Below are 27,721 nucleotides of genomic sequence, written 5' to 3' on the forward strand. Positions count from 1 at the left end.
CCTGCTGAACATGGAGAGGGCGGGATGGTGAGAGCTTGTGGCCTTAGGCACCTTTCCCTTCCTTATCAGGGACTGTTGTCTCCTGCAGCTCCCTTCTGAACCTCCCAGGACTATGGCAGAGTCCTGGTGGGACAGAGGAGGGAAGGGTTCCGCGTAGTGATCCGACAAATGTCCCTTTATTATCCCAGATGGCTAGAAGTCCCGCGGTTGGCATTTCTGTCACTGCCATGTCCCAGGGGACCTGCTCGGGGTTGTATCAGAAGCCAAACCCTGCGGTTTGGGAAATTAGCGCCATTTATGGGTCTCCCAAGAGACTCTTGGCCTCTTAACCATACTAGCAGTTTTCAGTTGGGGACGTTTCTGCCCCATTTGGGGTGCTTACAGACCTGTGGGCAAGCCTGCATTCGGCACAGTATCTGGGAATCCTCTTGTCATTGACACAGTGGGATCCAGGAATGCTAAAGGAATGCCCGGTGTTGGGCTGGACAGTCAAGCCCACTCTGTGGGGAAGAGGATTGCCCTGGAGAGACACTAAGAAAAGACTGCTGCCTTCGCCTGCCCCTTCCTCGCCAATGCTTAAGCTGAATAAATGGGAACCGAAGGGAGTCCCCTGTGAGCAGATGCCCTGTGGTGAGGTGGTGTGGCCTGGCGAACACAGACAGCTATGAGAAGAGCATCTGTGGGCATCACATTGCAGCTGGCACCTGGGGTCAGGGCAGACCTGGACTTGGGTGGTAGGAATTGGGGAAGGGGTAGGCCTCCTTCTCCATGGCAGTCTGGCGTCTGACCAGAGTGTCTCTGGAGCTCACCTGGTGTAGACCCCCAGTGCCTTGACTCGGGTCTTCTTCCTGGGGTCTTCTTCCTGGGGTTCTTGTAAGCCTGTCTCTCTTCCGAGTTTAGAAGCCGCTGGCCATCAGGCTCGTCTCCTTTCATCTGAACATCTCTCTCCTTTTTGCCTTGCAGTCGGGAAGACGTCTCTGATCACGAGGTTCATGTATGACAGCTTTGACAACACATACCAGGTGAGATCCCCACGTCCCTCACTCCACCCTCCTCCTCCCCTGCTTCTCATCTCTGCCTGTGGCACCTGTCTGGAGACCACTGCCAGCCTGTCTCCAGGGATGGCTGAGATCAGAGTGCGACAACTCCAGGTTTCTGAAGTGTCTTTTTGCTTTGAAGGAATGTCTTCCCTGAGTACTGGGCCTAGGCAGGAAATGATCTCAGAATCTAGAGGCTGAAAAGGAGACATTTTTATTTTTCAGGGAGAAATCCCAAAGCCAGAGAGAGGGGATCTTTTGCTGTTCACAGTCAGGTCGGAACCATTACAGTGTTTGGTTATGTTGGGAGGCAGACAGAAGAGGACTAGCTGAAACACAGGAGCAGTTGAGGAGGGTATACCTCAGGAGTGGTCATGTTCTCTTCACTGGACTCTACATATACATAACCCAGAGCACACACACACAGAGTCCCTCACACACCCATGCATTTACATTCACATTCCCTAGACGTCATACCCTCAGCCCCTATGGCCATTGCTGAAGCACATCCTACCACAGAGAGGCATGGGTGGTGACTTTATCCTGGCCTGTGTGGTCAGGAGATTGGACGTAATGACCTCTGTGGATCTTGATTTTGGAATGGTTGTCTGACATCAGCCACAGACCTGTTATACTTTAGGTGACCCCCCCAAATCAAAATCCAGGGGAGGGCAGAGACATATCTGTTTGGTTTCAGTGGTGGAGGTGGTGGTGGTGGTGGTGGTGGTGGTGGTGGTGGTGGTGGTGGTGGTGGTGGTGTGTTGTACAAGTGAATTTTCCTCGTAATTCAAGCTTTTTGCCAAAGTTGTAAAACTTAGGCATTTCAACTATTCTGATATATCTTTAAAGTACTGGTTTTTTCCTCAGAGTATTGACAGTTCTCCAGTTCATTTCTCTGGGCTGGGGGTCCTGCGAGTGAGATACTGGTTCCCAGACATGTTAGTAGGTATTACTTGAAAAAGGGTCGGTAGGGGTTTCAAGCAGATCTGGGCTCTTCAGGCAGGGGACTGCTGTCAGCAAGACTTCTCGGGGCTCTTCTTCTCAGTGTGGGGCTTCAGCCCGCCACCGAAAGCAAATACAGTGTGCTTGAACGAGGAATCCCTTGTCATCACATTCTCAAGGGCGAGTATTTATAGAGCCGCTGGGGCAGCTGTTCCAAGATGTCGCTCCCCACCGCTTGGAACGGCTCACCAGGCTTGCAGTTCTGTGGCTGCCTGTCCGTCTCTCATTACCCTGGAGCAATCATCCTTGTCTTGGATGCCCTCAGAGGGCCCCCTTTCTGTTGCCCTCAAGTCCCTGCTTACACTCTGCAGTGGCTGGACCAAAATCCTGTATCATGTGGAATCCAGAAGGATTGTCTATGGGGAAGGTCAGGAGACTCTGGGTGCTTCAGAGTGGGGCCCATGGCGCTGTGCGCGCCTTTAGGACATCGATGATGGCCCTGCTGTTGCGTCCTCCCCAAAGCCAGGACTTGGTATCACTTTGTCTCACGTGGCCCGTCTTGCCAGTAAGGGGAATTCTTCTGTCACTGTAGAGCAGAGGTGTCAGCACTAAGGGACTCCCTCCTAAAGTCTCACTTCGTGCTGCGTGTGCACTCACCTGCGAGTGTGTGTGCCTGTGCGCATGCTCATGTCTTATTTTTATTATCTGACTTGCCCCCTTTAGTTTTTCGAGGCAGAGACTCATATAGCTCCAGCTGGCCTTAAATCTGTTGGATAGCTAAGGATGACCTTGACCTGCGGATCTCTCTGCCTGCACCACACCTGGCTCCTACTTGATTTTAAAATAGTCATCATCTTCCCGTTTTCCGTTGACATCACACTGAAAAACACAGTGAGGTCCTTAGCAGCAGCGGACAAGTCACCTTTGAAATTTGGCCTCCCCTTCCCGGTGTCACCCTCACCGCCTGGCACTTGTCACTCAGTTCAGCCTCTACTTGCTGCTCCCTGTGTGGTCCTGCTGCCCTCAGCTCCTGTCACTGTCCCTTCTCTACTCTGAACGTTTGCCCTCAGCACAGAGGCCTGCCACCTCCATCAGCTCCTCAGGAACCTTCGCCTGTAGCATGTTGTCCTTAAGGCTAGTTGGGCCCCCCAAATCTAGGGCGGCTACTCTGCCCTTCTGGTTTTCACCAGGGTTTTGGGATATGCCAAGCCCAGGATCTTCTTGGAGCCATCTCCGTACGAGGCCTGGCCACAGATGGTGTCACAGATGCCTACTGGCCCAGCAGTGGCTGCTTGCCTCAGTTCATTGGTGGCCTCAGACTGAGAGCCCCCCAGGTCCACTGTCATGGTGAATCAAGAGAGACCAAAGGGTAGACCTCGCGCTCCCCAGGCATGGCAGAATTGTCTGACTTGGTTTGTTATAGCCTCAGGTAGAAGTCTTTTCCAAAAGCCCCTTAGAGCAGTAATTAGGTAGAGATTACACACACACACACACACACACACACACACACACACACACACACACACACACACTAATGAACCCTCTGGAGATGGAGGAGGATAGACTCTTCGTTTATTTTGTTTTTCCTAGCAGAGCAGCAGAGGTGTATGGGAGTGGACACAGTCTCCACGGGCTCTAGAGAATGAGCATGTCTTTTTCCTGTATTTACCTGGCAGTCACACATACACACACACTTACCTCTTCTCACGTTGTCCCACTGCACAGTGGCCATGCTGGTTACCCTCCCACCGGTGTCCTGGCTGTCTAGCAACCAGGACAGCATGGCAGAGTCTAGATCCACTCAGACAGTTCCCAGACAGTGCTCCCTCTCTTCTCCCCATATCTCCAGGCCTCATACTCTCCACCCATTCACTCGTTCTGAAGAAAGGTGTCTGTGTGGTGTCATCCATGGACTGTGGAAAGGCAGCAGAAGGAAGCAGTAAGGGCCTCAGCAGGCTAGGGAGAGCAGGGGGTTCGTCCTCAGGACTAGCCAGTTCCACCTTGATCTGGGGCTCAGCAGGCATGAGGCCCTGAAGGGCCACCATGAGGCTGTGAGTATGGGAGGCTGGGGTCCTCTTCTGGACCTCTCAGAAGGTTCTGTCTGCCTGTGGGCCCTGGTGTGCTGTCACTGGGCCAGCCCTGGGGACCTTTGAGGAGCATGTCTTTATCCTGTATTTACCTGGTAGTCACACACACACACACACACACACACACGCACACGCACACGCACATGTACTCTGCAGTCTCTCACCACCTACCGAATGACCCTGCAGAAATCACTTCATTTGTACAAGTGAAAAACCATGTCTCAGCCAGAGGAGAATTGTGTTTGTGATGATTCCTTCCTGTAAAATCCCAACTAAGAGGTTACCTTCAAATTCTACGATAGTGAAAAATCTGGACATACCCTATAATAAGAATTGGCTCTTGGTGTGCCCCCCCACCCGCCCCGCCCAACACACACACCTGGGGAAACCCTTGTAGGCCCTGGGAAGGTCAGCTGTGTGAAGGAGTCCTGATGGGAGGTATGGTCCTCTGGAGGCAACTGTTGGCTGAGGTTAGAGAATCACGGCTTTGTGGGGCCTCTTCAAGGCTCTCTTTCCTGTCTGCATATTAGGCAACTATTGGGGGATATCTGGGAGGGGAGTTCAGGCCTTAGCATTTAAAAAAAAAAAAAAACTGAAGGTGATGGAGATGAACCTAAGGCTGGGAGCCAGTGGCCCCTTCTGGAATTCACACTGTGATACAAGTCGGAAAACAACAGATCTAAAGGGTTGTCTCTGGGAGAGGCCCACATGCTGAAGGGTTGCTCTCACGGGACACACTGCTGTGATGGGAGAGTGTTCAGACTCTGAAGGGGGTTCCTAGGAAGCTCTGGCCTTTCCTGAAGGCTCGGGGCTCCTGAGATGCTCTTGCCTGCAGCTGATCCTCCAGCCATGCCAGTCTGTTCTGCCCTAAGGCTTCCCACGCCCGCTTCTTGGGGCTGCCAGAACAAATGATCACGAACTGAGTAGCTTCAAACAGTGGGGGTGTATCCCCTCATCACCTTCCTGGGGGCTTGAGGGTGACACAGTACAAGGGGACCACGCTCTGTTTAGAGGCACGAGGGGAGGATGCCCTGGCCATCTTCCAGTGGCCCCAGACGCTCTGTTGTAGGGCTGCAAGATTCTCATGTGGTCCCTCGTAACAGGATCTGAGATGTGGCTGATGGGTCCATGTGGATTCGCCTCTGGGCCCTTGAGGTGGGGTCAGTGCACCTCTGTACTCTGGGGCAAACACACACACACACACACACACACACACACACACACACACACACACACACACACACGATGCTGGATCCCGACACCTCAGCCTTTCTTGAATACTTGTGCACGCACTCATTCCTCCCTCCAGGGTGGCCGCATCAAATCCTGCTCATCCCCCACTCGCTCCACTCTTTCCTCCAAAAAGCCTTCCCGCCCGCTCCAGCAGCCACCCATGCCCGGCTTGTCTGGACCACACACCCCAGGGACCCCAGCACTAATACACAACTCCTTCACAGGCTCAGCCACGAATGCAGGTGGGGGAGGGTGAATGGGCAAGGACTTGGATGACAGCAGAGATATTTCTCATGATGTAAGCAAGCTGCTTTCTGTATGAGTATTCTCTAGAGGATCAGAACCAATAAAATATATTCACATATAGAATTACAAATTACTCCATTCTTCATACGGAGTAAAGTAACCACCAGAAGAGGACAGATTGTGACACTGAAAGGCTAGGTGCCTGCCCTCTGTGACCTTGGGAGCCACTATTGCCTCCTCCAGGGTACTCATTGAAGGGCTGGCCACGGCTGGCTTGCAATGGCAGGCAACGACCTGGCCCCGCATGTTTCCCAAAGGCTGTGGGATCCTCCCCACAAAGCACCGACTCTCGGGTCTGAATCTTTAAGTTTACCAGGCTCATTTGCATGGTAATTTGCATGACTTTACCCAGATACTTTTCTCTGCTGGTTGGTTGTGCAGAAGGAGAACAGCAGAGTCATTGTCAAGGGCTTGTCATGCCCAGCTGCTTCCTGCCATTTACGGATGCTTCTCTCCAGCCCTGGGCTCAGGCCCGGCCAAGGCTAAAAGAAGACACACATACTTGCCTTTTCATTCTCTTCCCCAGAAGAAAATGCTGAAGTCAATTTATGCAAATTACCATGCAGATTTCCTCCGTAGACTTTATTGCTGTATCTTGTCAGAATGTGGATGCAAAATTATATTTCATAATAAATGCACAGCGCCAAGAAGATTTCAACAAGTGCCGTAGGGAACATCTTCTTGCTCGGAGATCAGTTGTACCAGTGGAAGTTCTGTCTAGAGGAATGTACGTAACACACCATCGTTTGAACCCCTGTTGATACTGTTTAATACCACACTCGGAGGAAGGCAAACGGTGGGGAGGAACTCTGTGCTTCTTAATATTCCTTGCATGTATAAAATAAAGCGGCTGCCATTTTTCACAGGCAGAGCCGCTTGCAAGCGCCAAGGAATAAATTAGCATTGCGAGGTTGGGGGGGGGGCATGTATCACAATAGAGTACGCTGCAGTCTCCTTCAGAGGAGACATCATGCAATACAGGCAGGTAGGCACAGCCTTGCAAGGGGCTCATGGGGCTCCTAGGCTGGCAGGAGATTCTCCAAGCACATGCCTGTTGTTCGTGTGTCTTGGCATCCCATCCCCCATGGAGCAGCTACCATCAGAAATTATTTGCTCTGTGCCTCGCAAGATAAAACAAAGAACAGAACAGCTGCTTTGACCATGACTCCTTGGCACAGTGGAAGAGAACTCTTGCTCTCGGACCCACCTTTCTGAAGCTCGGCCTCTGCTGAAGCCCTGGGAACACCAGATCGTTGAGGTGTTGGTAAGGGTTAGGAGCACAGAGGCTCCTAAGTGGGAGGGAGGTGCAGTAGATGAGGAAAAACGCAGTTCCTGTTTCTCCAGTGCAGGGCTTAGCAGAGCCTTTAATGTACCACTAGAGGCTGGCTCACCGTTGACCATCGTGAGCGTAGACTCTTGAGGGCCATATCACATACCCACAGACACTGGGCAGCTCCCTGGGCTTGGCTCTGCAGCTTTGTGTGGACAGCCCCGTGTCAATTGGCTTCTGGTACCAACTGCTCATTTTTGTTGATGTAGCATAGAACAGAGTAAAGTGCCTCCACAGAGCCTAGCTCCTGTGGCCCAACAGTCCTTACAGGGAGCTCTGGTGTCTTCAGTTGAGAGCTTAGAGGACTGAGAGCTAGGGAAGCTAATCAGACTCTTTAGCTCAACTGGTAGCGTCTAGCATGTAGAGTTAGAAGCAGGAGGGTAAGTTCAAAGCATCCTCAGCAACATAGTCATTTAAAGGCCAGCTTGGGAGCTGGGAATACAATAGAGCCTATCTCAATACAAACAAACAAACAAAAACAAATAAACACAGATAACATCAAAGAAAATCATACCGGTGCCTGCTGGACACCTGACTGATGGCATGGCGGCTCCTCTGGGGCCAGCTGGGGCCTGTCCTGAGTGGCACTGACAGACCCTGAGTATGCTTCCTTTCCAGAAAGCCTGTGAGGGTTCCTCACCACCTTGGCCTCAGGGCAGTGCTGGGGCTCTGTGTGTATTGGGGATCCTGACTTTACCTTCAGAGCAGAAGCCCCGACCCCCTTCTCACTCATACCAGTATAATATACCCTTTCATGCCTTTGTACAAATAAAGTGTAAACTTGTGTGTGTCCCCATTACCATGCTTCCCATACACACACACACACACACACATACACATCCATCAATACACAACTCTCCTGTGTGAACTGTGCTGACCCTTGAGAGGGAGCTGATCAAAAGGAGTCATCAAAGATGCTGAGGCCTTTCTGAATAATCATTTGTTCTTTTTATCTGGTGTCTCCTCCCTCTAACATCCACCTAAAGTGGGAGCTTCCTTTACAAGTAGACTGCAGATGCAAAGGGGGAAAATCTAGCTCCGTGAGTGAGGGCACTGGGCTGAGAGCCGCAGAACCACCGCCTGGGGCTCAACATTGGATCCTAGTTCCCAGCTGGCTGCAGGGAAAGGAAACTGTGCCTGGTTCTTGTAAGGTGATGTGCTCAGATGTTGCTGTCTCTTGAACAAGCCCACCTCCCCCACAGGCTGTGTTTGAATGCTTGGTCTCCGGCAGGTCGGGATGTTTTGGAAAGTGGTGGGGCGTTTAGGAGGTGGGTCCTGGTGGAGGAAGTGGGTGTCTGTGGGGTAGGCAGCATGCAGTACATTATGGTTACGGCCTGGCTCCACTTGCAGCTTGAGCCCTGCTTCCTCGTCCACCATGGTGTGAGCCAACAGCTTCACACTCCCACCTGCCATGGGGAGCAGGGGGGAGCTGGTGTCACCACCAGATGGACTGTAGCCCTTAAACAGCCAAAATAGAACCTTTCTCTCTGAAGTTCTTTAAGATATTCTGCCTCAGCAACAGAAAAGTCGCTAATATAGAGGGTTTCCTGGGGCCAGGCTACAGAGATGTACTTGACATGGCTGGGCAGCTAGAGTAGTGGGTAGTAGTGTGAAGAGCGAGGCGGAGACTCCCACGGCAATCCGTGCAGCTCACAGACCTCTAAAGTGTACTGCCTGCCTCCTCACCCCACTGGCTGCTAGCACCCTTCTGTATGGTGTGGACAGTCATCTGAGGTCCTTGGCCTCTGCAGTCTGAGTTGACACAGGTCAGAGCCTGTAGGGCCGTGCTGAATAGCAATTCCACAGAACTCTCAGTCAGAGCCCAGGAGCCCCAGGAGCTCCGCTTGCTATGCCCTGGTCATCCCAGCTCATCCCCTGTGAGAATGCCGATCAGTCTGGATTTAGCCTCATGGCTCCCCACTTAGGCAACATACATGAGCGACACCCGTGTAGTGTCTGTTTTCACTAGTTCTTGTGGTGTGGTTAGGGCTACCCTTTCTGGAGTCTGCTCCAAAGGAGTCAGCCTGGATCAGCTATTTTTCCATAGACATTACCACACACCCAACAGAAACAGCCTAATGTAGAAAGTATTGATTTGGGCACGTGTGGCTGCAGAGATGTTAGTAGATGATGGTGGCGAGCACATGACCAAGAAGAGCCGTTCACACCGTGGTGGCAGTTCACATCACGACATCCTGCCCAAGCATGTGGGACCAAGCGACCATGGACTGGACTCTTGGAAACTGTAAGCCGGAAGAAAGTCACCCCATTCTTGAGTTCTTGTCTCTGTCAGGTATTTTGGTTGCAATGATCCAAGAGTATATATACTACTCAGGTCAACAAAGTTAACCGTTCATTACGCAGCCCACGAGGTCTCCTTTATGGCCTCACCCAGAGCCTGTGTGCCAGCCGTGGAGAAGATGTGTGACAGTCCTTGTCACCCTGCTGACTCTCTGTGAGCCTTTGGGAAAGTCACTTCTCGTCTCTGGACCTCTGGTTTGTCGTCTGATAAGTGAAGATGTTGTTCCCACATATACAAGCCACTGCACATGTCAAGACCTTGCCTCAGCCACACAGCCTTTCTCTGTCTCTCAGCATCCACCAAGTCCAGCATGTCCTCAGTATCATCCACAGGTGTCCCTCCCTCTGGAGTCGGCTCTCTCCCCTTGCCTATCTTCCAGACTTGCACAACAAACTTCTATGTGTCTTCCTTGCATTCTTCCCATCTGTCAACCAGAATGACCCTTCTAGAGTTCTGGCTATTAGGAAGTCCTTCTGAATTTCCACTTCATCCAGTTCTCTGGCTTCACCATGTCCTCTCCTCGTGTCCCCTGGACCAGCCATTGGTCCCAACCATTTTCCATTTTCTGAAGAAAATATGTGGCTTCGTACTTCAGGGTGTTGTCATCTACAACACTGTTGCACAAATCCTAATTGCTCTTATAATAAAAAACCCAGAGCCAGATATTGGGGTAAATGCTGAAAGATCAGAGAGACAAAGGAACAAGCCACTAGAGAAACTTCTCACTACTACCAAATCCTCAGGCTAAAAGGGAGGCGAGATCCTGTCTCCACAAATCCTCAGACTGAGTGCCTCTGAGTCCTCAGCCGAAAGGACTGAGTTCCTGTCTCTTCCCACCTTATATGCCTTTCTCTGCCCAGCCATTCCACTTCCTGTCTCAACCTTCCTAGTGCTGGGATTAATGGTGTATATGCTTCCCAAATACTGGAGTTACAAGTGTGTGCCACCACTGCCTGGCTGTTTCTCTCCTAGACTAAATCAATCTCATGTAGCCCAGGGTGGCCTTGAACTCACAGAGATCCAGACACAGAAATCTGTTGTGCAAGTCTGGAAGATAGGCAAGGGGAGAGAGCTGACTCCAGAGGGAGGGACACCTGTGGAGTGCTAGGACTGAAGATGTGTGCCACCACTGCCTGGCTCTGTGTTTAATCTAGTGGCTGGCTCTGTCCTCTGATCTTCATGCAAATTTTATTAGAATACAACAAAATATCACCACACAACATTGTCCTGCCTCACTCGAGTAGTGACCCTCTCCTGTATCCTTAGCCTTTCCAGAGGAGTCTCAGTTCCTGCTAACATCATTATTTCCTCTCAGTCTGAGGAACTTCTTTCTAACGTAGACTCTTGGTTCCCATTTATTTAAAAATGTTTTTAGTTTATCTGTGCATTTGAAGAACTTTTTGCTGGATTTCAAATTCCAAGTCTAAGTGTTGTCCCTTGTCCCTGTCATCCCTGTCACCATGCCCTTGGCTGTCATGTGTCATTTTCCTTGGGCTGCTCCCAAGATTTTATCTTTCGTTTGCTATTCATTGATTTGACTCTGATTTTTTTTTTCTTTTAAAATTTTGTGTGGTGTGTGTGTGTGTGTGTGTGTGTGTGTGTGTGTATGGAGAGGTGCATGCCATGGCACATGTGTGGCCATCAGAGGACAACTTTGTAGGGTGAGTTTTCTCTCTTCTACCCTGTGGATTCCCAGGATCAAACCAAAGTGGTCAGGTTTGATGGCGGGCACCTTTACCTGCCGAGCCATCTTGCTGGCCCAAATCTGAGTCTTCGTTATGAAAACAAGTTTCTTTCTGTGTTTGGACATAATAATATTGACCACTTTAGAATATTCCCCCCCACTTTCAGCGTCTAAATTAGCCCAGAATAGCTCTTCATTTATTTCTCTTTCTCGTGTGTGGCTTACATTCTCCGCTCACCTCATGGCTGCTCACTTGGGACTGTGTCCTGCACATTGTGCTGGTGACCGTGGATTCTGTTTCCAGCCTTGAGCAATGCTGTTTCTTTAACAGTTGTGTGGACCCCGATTCTCAGATCTGTCCTGTGCTGGGCAGCAGCCGCACAGTCTCTTCCAATTTCTGTTCGTTTTGTTTTCTTCCCAGCCATGGGCAGGTTGCTCGGGGTCTTCTCAGCTCATCCGATTTATATGCACGGTTTATATGCAGACTTCAGAGTCCCTTCTCTGTGGCTTTCTCGTGTCTAGGATTTTCTGTACTTCTCGTCAGCTGGGGTACTGTGCATTCTGTCCTCTTATTTTCCAACCAGTTTGACTGTGGGTTTCTGAGCCACCCCTTGGCTGCCGCTGGGGCCGCCCGCCGTTGGGTGAGAAGTCATGAAACAATAGGAATTCTGCACGCAGTGTTCCCCTCTAAGTGAGTGTTCACTCACTCTGGTTTCTACATGCACTTTCTGGTGCCTTCACTCATCTGATTCTTCTAATTGGTCCACAGTTAATAATAGTAATCAGCAAGAGGGTTAGACAAACTCTCGTTTAGTAATAACCAGAATTCCTCTTACTCCCTCCAAGATGCTTCTCCCTGAACTTCCCATCCTCCACTATTCCCCATCCTCTGCCTACTGAAAAGGTGATATGCACTAAGGGCTTGCATAATTCACTCTACATTTCCATAAGACACCAAGCAAGCGGGGCCCGCTGCTCTGGACCCTCAGAGTCCTTCTCAGCTACTTCTTCTCCGTTGCTGTGAGTGACAGTTCTTGTGCATTTATCTTCTTCTTCTCCACAAAGTCAAAAGCTCCTGAGGGGCAGGGACCAGGGATTTTTATAACACACAGTAGGCACTCAAGTGAAGTGGCTTGATTGTTAATTATTACACCATCTGCCACAGTAAAATGCTGCCCAGGGAAGACCATGACCACCTTCTCTGAAAATCTGGCCTTCTTGGTAGAGACAGGCTCCAGCTGGCAGTGGTGTGGGGCCAGCTACTGTGACTTGTATCTGGGAAATAGATGGTGCCCAGAAGCTAGAATTGTTCTGGTCATGGAGACCCAGCCAAGTCTCTCTTGCAAGCCCTTTCCCTTCTGTCCTTTGAGGGCTCACTTTATTTATTCCTACTAAAATGCAAATGAACTCCCTCCTAAGTGGGCTCTGATGAGCTGTTATGGCTAATTATTACCACTCTCTGACAGTAGGGAGCCAGATATGATGTGATGCCAGGGAGTCGCAGTGACAGCCTCAGAAACGGACTTCTAGAAGCAGAAGGAGTACAGCTCAATAGCCCATAGCAGGGACTTGGATGTCAGGGAGACATGGATTCAGATACCAGCCCTGCTACCCAGACTGTGTTACCCTGGTTCTGAGTGAGCCTGGTCCCTGTGCGTAACACCTCATCCACCAGCATTGTCCCCTCTCCCTGAAGCCTTGTCATCAATCCGTGACCCCTGGAGAACACAGCCTCCTCAGACCCGAATCACAGCACGGAGCAAGTAAATGATCTGAGAACTCATCTATGGTTCTGATTCCCAGACTGACATCCAGAGCTTGCACTTGTGTCTACCTGAGTGGACTCAGGGATTCCAATGTTCAAAGAGCTCCTGGGGTGATTCTAAAGCCCACGATCAGCAGGCTACTTGCTCAGAATCACCACATCATTGACCAGTGGCAGAGACGAGGCAGTCTGAGACCTTTCCTGTTTGGTAGTAGAGAAAGTATCGAACAATCTCTGGGCTAGCCTGAGAGTTCAGAATGTGGTTTGCAGAGAAAAAGCATCTCAAATTCTAAAGAAATACTTTCAGGGCAGGAACAGCATCAGGAAAAAGACATGGGAGGGGCCTGCAAGCTGGCTCTGTGGGTAAAGTCCCTGCTGCCAAAGCCTGACCACCTGAGTTCCATCCCCAGACACATGGTGGGAGGAGAGAACCAACTCCCCTGGTATAAATTCAAGCTGAGGAAGAGGAGTATGAGGCCATAAAAAGCCAGTGGTGGGCCCCGAACAGTCAACCACACATGTTTAGACTGTTTCCTAGGAGCATCAGGGAGGAAGGAATCAGGTTTTTGTTTTATATAATTTTGTGTTTTAAGATTTATTTATCATAGCCGGGCGGTGGTGGCGCACGCCTTTAATCCCAGCACTCGGGAGGCAGAGGCAGGCGGATCTTTGTGAGTTTGAGGCCAGCCTGGTCTACAGAGCAAGATCCAGGAAAGGCGCAAAGCTACACAGAGAAACCCTGTCTCAAAAAACAACAACAACAAAGAAGATTTATTCATCTTTCTTTCATGTGTATGAGTGTTTTGCCTGCATATATGAAAGTGTACCGTGTATGTGAAGTGCTGGTGGAGGCCAGAAGAGGGCGTTATATCCCCTGGAACAAGAACTGTAAAGAGTTGTAAGCTGCCATGTGGGTTTTAGGAATGGAACGTGGGTCCTCTGCAAGAGCAGCTAATGTTCTTACCTGCTGGGCCACCTCTCCACACCCCTAAGGTTGTGGGTTTTAAACCCAGAAAAGTAACCTTGCCTGCTGTGTAACGATGCCTTCCGGGACCAGTGCTGAGGGCAGGGAAGCCAGGCCAGGTGCCTGGAGGTTACTCACAGGAGAGGTTCAGTCTGAAGGGGGGAGGGTAGGTGGAGGTGGGAAGAAGGGGCTGGGGAAGGTGAGACTACAAGAGACAGCACCACGTGATCTGCTGTCTCTGCCTTTCCTCATTTCTGTCTTGATTGTTAGGATGTCCTCAGATGGGTTGAAACCTGTCTCCACGTCTGTTTCCTCCCTTTTCTTTCTTTCTTTTTTTTTTTTTTTTTTTTTTTTTTTTTTTTTTTTTTTTTTTGATTTTTCGAGACAGAGTTTCTCTGTAGCTTTGCGCCTTTCCTGGAACTCACTTTGTAGACCAGGCTGGCCTCGAACTCACAGAGATCCTCCTGCCTCTGCCTCCTGAGTGCTGGGATTAAAGGCGTGCGCCACCACCGCCTGGCTCTCCCTTTTCTTTTTAAGCATACCTGTTTGTATCATCTGGGAGTCTATTCCTACTGAGGTTGTTTTTTCCCCTCTTGATTATGATTCACATTCCTTCTTTGCATAGCTGCTCTTTTTTATTGAGTGGACATGATGACTTAAGGGCAGGTTCCACTGAGTTCTCTTTGCTTTCCCGGAGACTGTAATCCGTCCATTATCCACCAGTTTGTCGTCACTCTTAAGTGCTTGCGAATGGTTTCTTGAATTTTCAGACTGGTCTGGTATAACCTGCTCAGCTGTTAACCAAAGCAGAACCTTAACTATGAGTTCAAGACAAACGATGGCTCAGTGACCCCCAAGAAGTGACACCATGCTTTGTCACCGTCATGCACAACTGTGACTTGCTCTCCCAGTTGTCTATGCAGTAGATAGTTGGCCTGGTTGCGGGGAATCACACGTGTTTTTCCTGTGTTTTTGCCACCAGACGACTCGAGAGGAACAATTTACAGAAAGAAAGGTTTATTTTGGTTCACGGTTCCAGAAGAATGCAGTCCTTCACAGACAGGGAAGGCCTGGCAGATTTGCAGCAGTGTGAGCATGTGTGAGCATGTGCGAGCATGTGGCGGGGGCTCCTCACACCACAGCAGACCATGAAACAGAGAGAGCAAGGCTAGAACCAGGTATAAACTGGTGTCCGTGCTAAACACCCACCCTACGTGTCCTGTTTCCACCAGCTAGGTCCCACTCCCCAAAGGTTCCAAACCCTCCACAAATCGTTCTACCAGCTGGCAGACAAATACTCAAAACCTCAGCCTGGGAGAGACACTTTAGATTCGAACTATAGCATTCCATCCTGGTTGCCAAAGGCTCATGGCCATCTTGTAATACACAGATGTATTTATTCCAACTTCAAGAAGCCTCATAGTCTCAACAGTGATCAGAAGTCAAAGTCTAAAGTCTCTACTGAGACTCAAAATAGTTTCTTTGCTGTGACCTGTAAAGTAAGAAGAATGTATTCAAGATGGAACCAATGCAGCCGGGCGGTGGTGGCGCACGCCTTTAATCCCAGCACTCGGGAGGCAGAGCCAGGCGGATCTCTGTGAGTTCGAGGCCAGCCTGGGCTACCAAGTGAGTTCCAGGAAAAGGCGCAAAGCTACACAGAGAAACCCTGTCTCGAAAAAAACCAAAAAAAAAAAAAAGATGGAACCAAAGCAGGACTAACACCCAGCAGGGAACACATTAAATCTTGTAGCTCCATATCCAGAATCTGGGGCACATTGTTTGGTCTGACTCACAAGTGTTCCTTAAAAACCTAGGGGCAAGACCCCCAAAATCTTGCCTTCTGCACACCTGGAAAATAGTACCTGGTGGATAATTCCAAAGTCTGCTGCCAGTGAGGACCATTTAGATTATGGCTGCATCAGCCTGAGTCCCTGAGCAGCTGAACCCAGAACCAAGAAAATCATTTCCGTAGGTGGCCCTTTTCCATCAGAACACCCTGGTGACTTCAAAATTCAGTCTCCTTTGATGGAAAGTATTTTAAGCGAGTCTTCAGTTTTATACCCTGGCACCTTCGGAGGGTAGGGACACCTTCTCAGGTCACCTACTCTGTTGTCCCAGCGTCATATACACAGCTTCTTACAGATGCTGATGACTTGAGCATCAGCGGCCTGCCTTGCCCACACTTCCCTTATCCACAGCTTTAAACATCCTCACCTTTCTTTCAGGGTCAGATCCCACATTTTAAAAACTCTTCTCTGCATTTTGATCCTGATTCCCACTATAAACCTAACTAAAAGTAGCCAGCCAGAACCGTACCACAGGCTGAGTACTAAGTTGTCTTGCGTTTTCTCCATTACTTTTGAAATCCACCTCACTCAAATTTTCAGGACATGGGTAGAATGTGAACGAATTCTTCACCAGACACAGTGGCCTCTGTAGTCCTGTTCCCAGTCGGGTCCTTGTCCCTACCTAAGACCACATGAGTACCATCTTTGCTGTCCATATTGTCAGCATCCTGGTCCTCTAAGTTCTCACCAGAGTGGTAAGTCTACATCGTCATAGTCCACATCTTCAAACTCTTCCACATTCCTTCACCAGCCAGTTTCAAAGGCCAATAAACCACCTGGTGGGATTAGCTATAAGAATGGTGTCACTATAAACCAGCTGGTGGGATTAGTTATAACAGTGGCACCACAATAAACCACCTGGTGGAATTAGTTACAGCAATGGCGCCACTTAGCTGGGGCCAGCTCTGCACTTGATATTTTTGCGTTGTTCTGATAGAAACAACTTTAAGGAAGAAAGATGCGTTCTGGCTCACGGTTTTCCAGAGGACTTCAGCCTATTCCAGCACACAGTAGAGGCAGCTCAGGAAGTGGGGAGGACGGAGGCTGTGTATAATCTCCCAAGCCCACCCAACTCCTTCCACCAGGTATGCCCCGTGCTGAAAGGTTCCACGGCCTCCAAGTTGACACTGCCCACTGGAGACAAAGCATTCAGAACACGAGCCTCTGGGACATTTCAGATTCAGATTCTAACAAGTGGCCAGAACAGATCTTAGAGAGAGACAGCTGCCCGATTAGGGATTGCACTTCCGTAGTAGCTTGAAGACCAGACTTAGAGAAAGCTGGGGGGCTAGGAAGTTGGTCCCTCCCAGCCTTGGTTTATTCACTGCCCTCTCTTTGGTCAGGCTGTGTTGAGGTTCAATAGAGATACAGTGTGCAGTTCAGTGTTTGTGATGACGGAAGCCACTGGACTATGCGTGGCTGCAGCTTGATCCAGTGACATGACTTCTTGTCATAGTACCGGTGACCTCTCTCTGCTCCATAGCAGCCAAGTGTCTTATGTGCACACAAGGGGGAAAAAAAGGCTGTCACCGTCACAGTTATTATCAGTGACATCGCTGTCACCACCCAGGTGCCGACCTTTGGGGATATGATTTTCCACAGTCCTTCACTCTGTTGATTAAGGTTAGTTACGCTGCATTGACCGAAGTGGCTGGAGCAAAATAGAACATGGAGTCTCTCTTGCACAACAAGAAGAGGTGTACTCAGGCAAGGGCTGCCGAGGTAACTCTGCACAGTCAGGATCAGGCTCTGTGGAGCAGCTGTCCTGCCCATCATCCTCAGCTGGGTGAGCCATGGGGCTCACCGCCCCATCTGCATTCCAAGCAGTGGGAAAGGGGGCAGCTTGGAGCACACTAACCCATAAAGGACTCAACCCAGACAGTCATCACCTTCTCATCCTTTGATCGGCTTGTAGCCACCCTGCAGCCATAGGAAACATGGCCTTCAATGGGGGCAGCCACCAGCTCAACTGTGCATTTCTCAAATTCTGCATTGGGAAATGCTGGCAGCCCTTGCCTCTGATCCTGAGCCCAGGCATCTGGTTTGGTTCGGGGGGGGGGGGGGGGGGGGGGTCACTAAAGAAGGAGTTTGGTGCCCCGCAAGGATCGTGTGGCACATAGAGAAGTTGAAATTTCTGTTTGGCACATTCCTTAAGGTTCTAAGTAGACACAGGGTTGTCAGTCCACTCACTGATGAATGACCATGTGTGGCTGCCTGGGGATGAGGCCCTGTCGGCAAGTGCTCATTGGTTTTAGATTTGCCTCCCATGACTGTGCTAGGCAGGACACTACATAGCCGGCTAGTAATGGCTAGATTTCAGCACGGGTTTTTTCCCAGTCCTGCACCGACTGGCAAAGTCATGAGGCATGCTCTCCAGCTTCTCCAATCTTCTCTTTTCATTCCCACGGTCACGACAGGATTGGGTTGTGTCCACAGTGTGTGTGTAGCTTTTGAATTGTTGCACATTTGTTCTAGAATGAGATGGCATTGGGTACTTTGCACATTACCGTGACCAAATACCTGGGAAGCGGCAACTTAAGGAAGGACTTATTTTGGGTCACCGTCTGAGAAGGGCTTGCGATCATCATGGCAAAGACGGGGTGGCAGGGAACGTGAGGCCGCTGGTCCCACTGTGTCCACAGTCTGGAAGGAGAGAGAGAATGGATCCGAGTTTTCTTTTGTTGCTATGATAAAACACCACGCAGAACGAGCTTGGTGGGGAAGGGATTCTTTGGCTTGCTCTCCTCCGTCACCGTCCATCATTTAGGGAAGTCAGGGAGCAGCTCAGCCTCGAAGCAGGAGCTGATGACGAGCTGCAGAGGAACACTGCTCACTGGCTTGTTCCTCGTGGCTTGCTCAGCCTCTTTTCTTATGGTCCTTAGGACCACGTGCCCAGGGGTGGCCCCACCCACAGTGGGCTGGGCTTTCCCACATCAGCCCTTAGTCAAGAAAATGTCCCCACTGACTTGTCCACGGGCCAGACTAATCTGGGGGAGCCCAATGAGATTCGCTCTTCCCAGGTGACTCTAGTTCTCTAGTTGGTGTCAAGTTGGCGCGCGCGCACGCACATACACACACACACACACACACACACACACACATACACACACACACACACACACACACACACACACACACACACACACACGCACCTCTAACTCAGTGAAGCAGAGAGAGGAGCGGGGGGGGGGGGGGGGGGCTTGCTGTGCTTCCTCTCAGTCTCTCCTTTTTGTTCAGTGTGGGACCTCAGCCCATGGGTGCTGCTCACATTTAGGGCGGATCTTCCCTGCTCAGGCAAGCTTCTCTTGGAAACGCCCTCACAGACAGCCCAAAGGTGTGTCTCCTTGGTGATTCTAAATCAAGTGGACGGAGATCTCTGTATTTATACTGAAGTCTCCCCGTAGTGCGTCTTTTGTATTCACTGCAGGTTTTCAAATAAAGATTCACTGTGTAGGGGACTGGAGAGATGGCTCAGCAGTTAAGAGCACTGGGGCTGCTCTTCCAGAGGTCCTGGGTTCAATTCCAGCAACCACATGGTGGTTCACAGCCATCTGTAATGAGATCTGGTGCCCTCTTCTGGCCTGCCGACATACATGCAGGCAGATCACTGTGTACGTAATAAATAAATGAATCTTAAAAAAAAAAAAAAAAGATTGACCGTGTAGCTCAGATTAACTTCACACTCATGTTCCTCCTTTCTTGAAAGTGCTGGGGTTGCGCAGCTGTCTCAAGGATTTTTTTTTCTTCTGAATTCTTAACTATTAACTGTTTATTATAGAAAATATTAAAATATGTGATAGAGAAAGCAAAAATTGCCCAAGATGCAACTATTTATTCAGATACCAGAACACAACATACTCTCTTCATCTCAGCGTCTGAGAAAATATGAGACCATCTCTCTACTTCATTCAATCAAGTTGGGATCTCACCACACACAATGCTTTATACTGAGCCTTTCACTGGGTAAAGGTTCCTCCAAGCTGGATGTATTTTATGAGGTGACTCCAGGCACAGGCTGGAGCACACTGCTGAAGCTTCATTACTACTTGGTGGTGTTCACTCCATTCCACATTGACAGTACCTTAGTCCCCACTTACAGGCACAGGGTGCAGGTAAGGACCAGAGAGGTGGGGGTTGCCTACCAGGACAGAAGAGGCACCGGGGTGGCACAGGGTGTAGGTGGCAGCTCTTGACTTGGCAGTATGAGGAGCAAAGAGCTCATTGGGTTTTCGAATAAGACGTTATTGTGGATGGTTCACAGTACCCCCACCCGAGGCAGGGCATACTGTTCTCTGGTCCCATGCAGTGGCAAGTTCCACCCCCCAACCCCCTCAAAAACCCTCCCAAGAGCAATGGTGAACCCTAGTTCAAGGTAGAGGCTGTGGGAGCTGGGGGACACTGGAGGCAGTAGGGAGCTCTACTTGGTGGGCTGTTCCTGGGAAGCCTCTCTTCCATGCCCCATGCTCTCTCGCCCTTCCTGAAGGCGCTCGCTCTCTCTCTCTCTCTCTCTCTCTCTCTCTCTCTCTCTCTCTCTCTCTCTCTCTCTCGAATATTCCTCTCTGAAAACAGAAACAAAAACCCATTGTCACCCAAGGTTTGCTCAGGCTCTCTCCTCGAAAAAGGGTGTCTGTCGGTGGCTAGTGGGGGGACTTGGCTTGGGTGTCCCCTCTGCTGTCTGTGCCACTTCCTGGGGTCTCTGGGCGTTTGGCCCCTTAGTATGAGTCTTTTCCATTTTGACTTCCCTGTGCTGTTCTTTCATAGGCAACCATCGGGATTGACTTCTTGTCAAAAACCATGTACTTGGAAGACCGCACGGTGAGTTCCTGGTCTCCGACCTGGGAGGACAAAGGGGCATTGTTGGGTTTATCCCCTAGAGCCCCCAGTTGGGCACTCTTGGAAGTCTCTGCCAAGATCGGGATGGACTTGGCAGTGCCAGCATCATGGGGTCTGGGCCTCCAACTCCCTCTCCCAGGAGGGCTCCGCTGCCCCACTGATGCCTCTGTCTTGACACTTAGGTTAGACTACAGCTCTGGGACACAGCGGGGCAAGAGAGGTTCCGCAGCCTCATCCCCAGCTACATCCGGGACTCCACGGTGGCTGTGGTGGTGTACGACATCACTAGTGAGTATGGGTCTGTGTTGGAGTGAGGGAGCTGTTGGGGTCCAGTGTGACCCTGACCAGACCTGCGTGTGTGTGTGTGTGTGTGTGTGTGTGTGTGTGTGTGAGAGAGAGAGAGAGAGAGAGAGAGAGAGAGAGAGAGAGAGAATGTGCATACAGGTATGTGCTCAGTGTGGGGGTAGTGACTTATCTTGAACCACTAGTATCACTGTCTTTCAAACGCCTGTGACAGACCTGGCTGAATAAGACAGGGTCCTGGATGGGCAGGGAGACAGATGCTCCCAAGGTTAACCCTCTGTGCTCTCCCCAGGGATCCCTGGAGGCAGCCCTCCTGGCATACATGGGTCTTGAGAAGGCTTCACAGACTCAGTGGAGGCCCAGAGGTTAGGGCAGGCCTTAGGCAGAGCCTGGCTACCCAAGACCATCTAGAGGAACACAGCTTGGGTGTCACCCTATGACTCTTCTGAAGGAGATGCTGCTGCCCATAGATGACTTGCTTCTGGATTCATGTGCCTCTGGGGTGGCCTTCCATCCACCTTTCCCTGCAGGGTTGCAAGTTCTCATCCCAAGCCAGCCTGGCCTTCCTCAGACTCCCTTGAGCATCCCTTTGGTGGTACAGCATTTCCTTGGGGCCGCGGTGTCCTCCCAAAGCCTTCCTTTCCACCCTCTGCTGTGAGCCTCAAATCAGCTCTGACTCTTGCATGGCCTCTAGAGTCACTGTTCTGTGTAGAAACTGTGACAGCCTAGCTTCCCAGGTGTGGTGACTTCTCTCCCTGGGGTGGCTCAGCAGTCCTGGCCTCCCTGTATGGCCCCAGCCTAACTGTTACGTGGAGCTTGGATTCGTGTCTAGGTACATGCTTGCCTCTGGGGCCTCTCATTCTCGCTCGGTCCCCACTTTCTGCCTCCAGACCTCAACTCCTTCCAGCAGACTTCGAAGTGGATTGATGATGTCAGGACAGAGCGGGGCAGTGACGTGATCATCATGCTTGTGGGCAACAAGACGGATCTGGCAGACAAGAGGTATGCACCAGAGCATGGGGGTGCTGTGGCTAGCAGGACCATGCTTCCTCACCTCTCTGTGGCTATTCTGCCCAGGAGGTCTGAGATGACGGGAACAGCAAAGCTTGCCTCCACGCACAAGAACCCTGGCCTACCTGTTAGACTCCACACACTGTAAGCTTCTCATCTCAAAGCTCCATCTTTCTCTGCCCAGCACAGGCAGGGCGGGGACCTGTCTGCACACATGTCCCCATTATGGTCCCAAAATAGAGCTCTGACACAGTGGCCCCCTGGGCTGGAGCTCCTGTCCCTGTGAAGGCCCTGCATTAACTTGTGGCTATGAGTCTGTGGAATGTCAGCAGAACACAGAACTTGTCCCTAGTCTGTGCATCCTGGCTCATCCTGTGTCTGGGCATGGAGAGTTACCAGAAGATGCTTCTCCACAGCTGCCCTCCAGTTTCCCTGCTCACCAAGGTATCCTCTCCATGTGTGTCCACTCTCAGAACTCTGTGCTGACTTGGACAGATAAGGTCACGTGTCATGGTTTCTAAAGCACGTGGACTTCTCACAGTATCCCTGCCATTTAAGAAATAATCTGAGTTAGAGATGAGAGCCCTCTCCAGAGGGGAGGGAAATGGGCTCCTCTGCAGAGCAGTGTGGGCCTGGTGGGCGTGACTTTTAATTTTGGTGTTTGCATTAGGAAAAGGGGACTGATGATTCCTCCCAAGAAAGGCTGTGTGTGTCCAGGAGCTCCAGTTCTAATGGCTACCGAGAAAGGCAGTGGGGGTGTGGCTCAGATGTAGAGTGCTTGTCTTCCATGCACTGAAGCCCTGGGTTCAGTCTCCAGCACTCATAAAACCAGGCTTGGTGGAATGTGCCTACGGTCCCTGTTGTAGGGAGGTAGACACGGTAGGATCAGAAGTGCAGTGTTGTTCTTTGCTACATCATAAATTCAAGGCCAGCCTGGGCTACATGTGACCCTTCCTTAAAAGGTGGGGGATAGCCTTGCTCGCTACTTCAGAAGACATGGAAGACATGTGGAGAGGGGCTGGGGTCCTCTGTGCTCAGGTACCACCTTCTTACTAGACAGACTATGGCTGGCATTCTAGCAGGGACTCCTGGGCAAGGAGCCTGTCCTCAGGGCTGACCAAGGGGCCTGGCAGGCTCCTTCTGCCTGCCCACAGTCCTTCATCTCAGGTTGCCTCTTTCATGTGTGCCGGGATTGCCTCTCTGCCACCTGATCTTTCCCTCTCCCTTCATTTCCAGGCAGATCACCATTGAGGAAGGGGAGCAGCGAGCCAAAGAACTGAGCGTTATGTTCATTGAGACCAGCGCGAAGACCGGCTACAACGTGAAGCAGGTGAGGAGGACACACTGGTGAGGGCCCTGATGTGCTCAGGTCTAGAAGCCCTCACCTGGGACGTTCCTTGCCCTGAGTTGGCTAGTGACTAGGTTGAGGCAGCCAACCAGCGCATAAACCTGTTACTCTGAGCAGTTAAAGGATGGCACTAACCTCCAGGGCTGATAAAGCAGGTGATACGGAGGGGACACTCAGCTTGGGAGCCATGCAGATTCTGTCAGTCCCTAATCTCCACAGCTGTGATCAGGTGTGGGTCCCTGTAGCAGCATGTGTGGATGAGGGGTCAGCATGGACTTGCACCTGGCTGGGGAGCTGTGGTTCCTAGTATCTCACTTCGCTTCAAATGAGAACGCAAGGTATTTAGTCTGATTAACGTGTTGGGTTTCTTGTCTTGTACGTAGCAAGAACTCGGAGCCATGAGTGACTCTGCTCAGAAATGGAGCAAAGGGGTTCCCATGGCAGTTGGGAATCATAGGAGGGAGAAGAGGTGGAGCTGGGGCTGGAGCAGTTATGTTTATCCAGGATCCACAGAAGCCAAGTAGTTCACCAGCAGAGCTTAGCTGCTCAGGCCACCTGGGCGTAAGAAAATCCCACCTGTATTATGACTACTCACTCCTCTGTAGCCTGGTCCTCAGTGATGGAGGAAGACAGCTAGACTCCACATGAGCGGTGACTTCAGTGACTCTCACTGACAGAAACCATAGGCGTCTTCTAGTTGCATCATGGTGTGACAGGCATCTTTACACACCTGCACTTTACACACGTGGACCTCAGCATCCCACTAGCTATTCCTGCTGTCTAACGTGTCCAGAAGGAGACACAGATGTCACCACAGTGTGGATTTGTGATCCCTAAATATTCGGGAAGTTTAATTCAGAACTGTTGTTTGAATCTTAGATGGTCTTTTAATAAAAAACCCAGAGCCAGATATCAGGGTGAAAGCAGAATGATCAGAGAAGCAGAGCAGCGGCCACTAGTTCTTAATGCTACGAAATCCTCAGCCTAAAGAGAGATGAGTTCCTGTTTCCTCACACCTTATATCCCTTTCTCTGCCCTGCCATCTTACTTCCTGGGATTAAAGGCATGTGTGCTCCCCAAGCAAAGGCCTGAGATTTCAAGTGCTGGGATTAAAAGTGTGTGCCACCACTGCCTGGCTCTATTTTCTCTCCTAGACTGGATCAATCTCATGTAGCCCAGGGTGGCCCTGAACTCACAGAGATCCAGATGTAGCTCTGCCTCCCAAGTGATAGGATTAAAGGTGTGTGCCGTCACTGCCTGACCTCTATGTCTAATTTAGTGGCTGGCTCTGTCCTCTGCTCCTTAGGCAAGTTTATTAGGGTATGCATTGTATCACCACACAGAACCAAGCAGTTTCCTTTACCATCTCCATAACTGACTTTACATGTGAAAAGGAGTCCACAGGCTTCAGCAGATTTCAAAAGGGGTCCATGACTCAAGTGTGGTGAGAACCCCTATTTTGGAGCGTGAGGAGGGCGAGGTGGCAAGGAGGAAGGGCGTCACAGGTGGGGCGGGCAGTTGGGCACCTGCCGCACCAGAAGGGAACTCGAGGAAGGGGAGCGGCTTGATGTGGTATCTACCGGGACCCTCGATTTCCCAGGAACACCAGGCAAACCTGGGCACCAGTTGGCCTTTGGGAGACAGTGATGGTTCATTCCACGTTGATGGTGCTGGTGTCCTCGGAGAGTAAGGGTGACAGAGTAGGAGGGGCACTTAGGGCCACATTAGGGAGACCCACAGCATCTGGAACCCAGTGCCCAATTGGAAGGCCCTCAGCAGCTCCGTTCATCTCAGCCCCTTCCTGGCCTCCATGAGTATCAGATGTGAGCCCGAGGTCCTGCCCTCGGGGGTCTCAGAGGAGGAGAGGGAGTATGAGGTGCTACTCATTGGGTCCAGTGATGTCATGGGACATGGAGGTAGAGGACAGCATTGGGCGTCCATAGAGCAGGTAGCATCTGCACAGGACTTTGGGTCAAGGAGTGGCTGGTCCCTTTTCCCATCCTGGAATGATCTGGCATGTGGACAAGGGTTTGAGCAGGAGTTAAATCTGGCCAGTTTAGCCCCTACCACAGATCACCACAGGCTATGTAGCTTATAGATGATAGAAAATTATTTCTCCCTGTTCTGAAGGTTGAGAAGCCAAGTTAAAGGTGCTGGTGGATTTAGCAGATTTAGTGTCTTGCGTATTCTCCCCACCACAGATGTTTGATGCCTCTGGCTGTTTCCCCACATGAAAGGAACTCTCAGGCTCCCTCAGCCTTCTTGTAAAGGTCCCAGTCAGGAGGACCCCTTAAGGCAACACCTTTTTATACCTTTCTGCTGGGAATCAGGTTTTAACATATGAACTTGGGGGAGACCCAGACATCCAGACCAGTCCAGAATCTTCTGTGCTCTGGGCTTCTGCCTGTATTTGTTACTTTCAAGATGTTATTATCTCTGCCAGCCTCCACCTTCCAGCCCCCCCCCCCCATGTCTCCTCCTGCTCTCAAACACATTCACTTTGGTAGACTCACACATGAACCCACACTCCACAAGCTTGCTTCCCCCGTGGCCACTTTCTCATATACACACAGAAACATGACAGTCACAATAACGCAAACACTTTCCACACACACTCTACCAACAAAATCATGCACACCACACATTCTACACACACACACACACACACACACACACACACACACACACACATCCACACAAACCCACAGTGTCATGATGGCATTCTCACATCCCTCACTCTGGCTCTGGCTCCCAGCATCTGGCTGCCCCAGTGTCCCTGGGGAGAGTCATTTGTCTTAAGTCCGGTCAGAAACTGGTGTTCTACACCTAGTCCCCATGTCAGGGTAATAGACGGAAGTCTACTGAAGGGCCTGCTCCCTGGGGCCTGGATGATTCCTGCACTAGGGCAGGTAGGTCCTTTTCAGCCACCACCATGCCCCCTACTGACTGCCTGTGGTCAGCCTGCCTGTGGGAGAAGCCACAGCTTTGCTATGTGTGTGGGCTTGCATGTGTTTTCCCCTGCACAGGCCACAGGTGAACTTCTGGTGTCATTCCTCGGGTGTCATCTACATTGTATTTTGAGACAGGGTCTTTGGTTTTATCTGGAGTGCACCAGTTCAGCTAAGCTGGCTGGCGAGTGAGTCCTTGGAAACCTACCTGTCTGCCATCCCATCACTGGGCTTACAAGTGTGTGCCATGATACCCAGCTTTTTTTGGGGTGTGCGGGGGTTTCGAGAGGGTTTCTCTGTGTAGTTTTGGTGCCTGTCCTGGATCTTGTGCTGTAGACCAACCAGACTGGCCTCGAACTCACAGACATCTGCCTGGCTCTGCCTCCCGAGTGCTGGGATTAAAGGTGTGTGTGTGCCACCGCCTCCCAACTGATACCCAGCTTTTAACGTGGATTCTGAGGATTGAAGACCGGGCTGTCTCCCTAGCCCCTGTTTCCTCTTCCTGCAAACACCCCAAGACCCTCCAGGACCAGCATTGTGAAGGGCAATGGTGACAACAAAGGACTCAGGACCAGCCTGCACTCCAGGGCACAGTCAGTGGACAGACAGGCAGTTAATGCCTAAGATCCATACACACCACGAGGAGAGCGATGCAGGAGAAGACCGGGGAAGGGAAGGAGGGGGACTGGGAGGGCCTGACCCTGTATCTCCTGCCTGCAGCTCTTCCGACGTGTGGCATCGGCTCTGCCCGGCATGGAGAATGTCCAGGAGAAGAGCAAAGAAGGAAGTATCCTTTTCCTTTAACACGTGAGTGAAAAGACGGCCCCCAAAGTCCGTGCTTCACTTGGGGTTTCAATAGAGGAGACAACACTCCCTGGCCTCCAGCCCAGCCTTCCCTGAACTGATATAGATAGCCAGGCCACCTCTGTTGAACCGCAGGGTGGGCTCCACGGCCTTGGAGCTCCCACCCAGCTCTGACCAAGGCTGCCTGCTCTTGCCCAGCGGCGAAGAGAGTCAAGGGCTGTGCAGCAGTGGTCGGGGAGGGGAGGAGGAACAGTGGCTCTGTCGTGCTTTGTGGTGAGCACGATGTGTGTTTCATGAGTCCGCCGGAGATCCCAGGCCAGGATGCTTCTATGCAGTGAGCACTTGATTTCAGCTTGTCAGGGCTTCCTCCATCTCCCTACTGCTCTATGGAAGAAGCCGGCACAGAGCTCCCACAGTATAACTGAAAACCCAACTAACACTCAGATGCTGCAGCTGAGGTTCATAGGGGTAGAATGGTTTCCTTAAAGGCACATCATACATAACTTAGGGAGTTAGGATCCACACTGAGGCTCCCTTCATATCTACTCCTACTCTGTTCTGGGGTGCTGTCTCTCAAAGGGCACCCGAGAGGATGCAGTTAGAAGGACATAGGTGGCTGAGGGCATTGCCCACAAACAGGCTTTCTTTGAAGCTCGTCAGATGGCCCTGCCTGAGTAAGGCCCGAGAGTCTACACACTCACACCCCAGCTTACATCCTTCAGAATGGGATATGTCCCTGCAAGCCTTCCCAGCATCCTCCACTTATCCCTAGAGGTCTGAGGGAGACACCCACTGAGGGCCACAGAGTGACCCAAGTGATTCAAAGAACACCTTCAGGCTGATGAGAGCGAAAACCAAGGAAACGTCTAGGTTAATGGGAGGAGCCAAAGAGGTGGCCTAGTTGTGCCTGTCTCTTTCCCCTGATCAGTGCACCTGATGCAGAGTAGAAAATAAGACCCTAGCAGTTGCTGCAAGGG

The 27,721-nt window shown here is 51.0% G+C and overlaps 1 protein-coding gene across 2 annotated transcripts in view; it reads left to right on the forward strand.

The window, feature by feature from the left end:
- Rab6b (RAB6B, member RAS oncogene family) overlaps positions 1-27,721 on the forward strand; it is a 65,368-nt gene that overhangs the window by 28,757 nt on the left and 8,890 nt on the right. For both annotated transcript variants that reach the window (XM_052718517.1, XM_052718528.1), the window contains exons 2-7: positions 964-1,022; positions 20,259-20,312; positions 20,513-20,618; positions 21,524-21,635; positions 22,881-22,974; positions 26,661-26,727. In XM_052718517.1, coding sequence (XP_052574477.1) covers positions 964-1,022; positions 20,259-20,312; positions 20,513-20,618; positions 21,524-21,635; positions 22,881-22,974; positions 26,661-26,727 — 492 coding nt within the window. The remainder of the gene's footprint in view (positions 1-963; positions 1,023-20,258; positions 20,313-20,512; positions 20,619-21,523; positions 21,636-22,880; positions 22,975-26,660; positions 26,728-27,721) is intronic.

This window comes from Peromyscus californicus, unplaced genomic scaffold, assembly GCF_007827085.1.
Source record: "Peromyscus californicus insignis strain IS unplaced genomic scaffold, ASM782708v3 Scaffold_11__1_contigs__length_118956290, whole genome shotgun sequence".
NCBI lineage: Eukaryota > Metazoa > Chordata > Mammalia > Rodentia > Cricetidae > Peromyscus > Peromyscus californicus.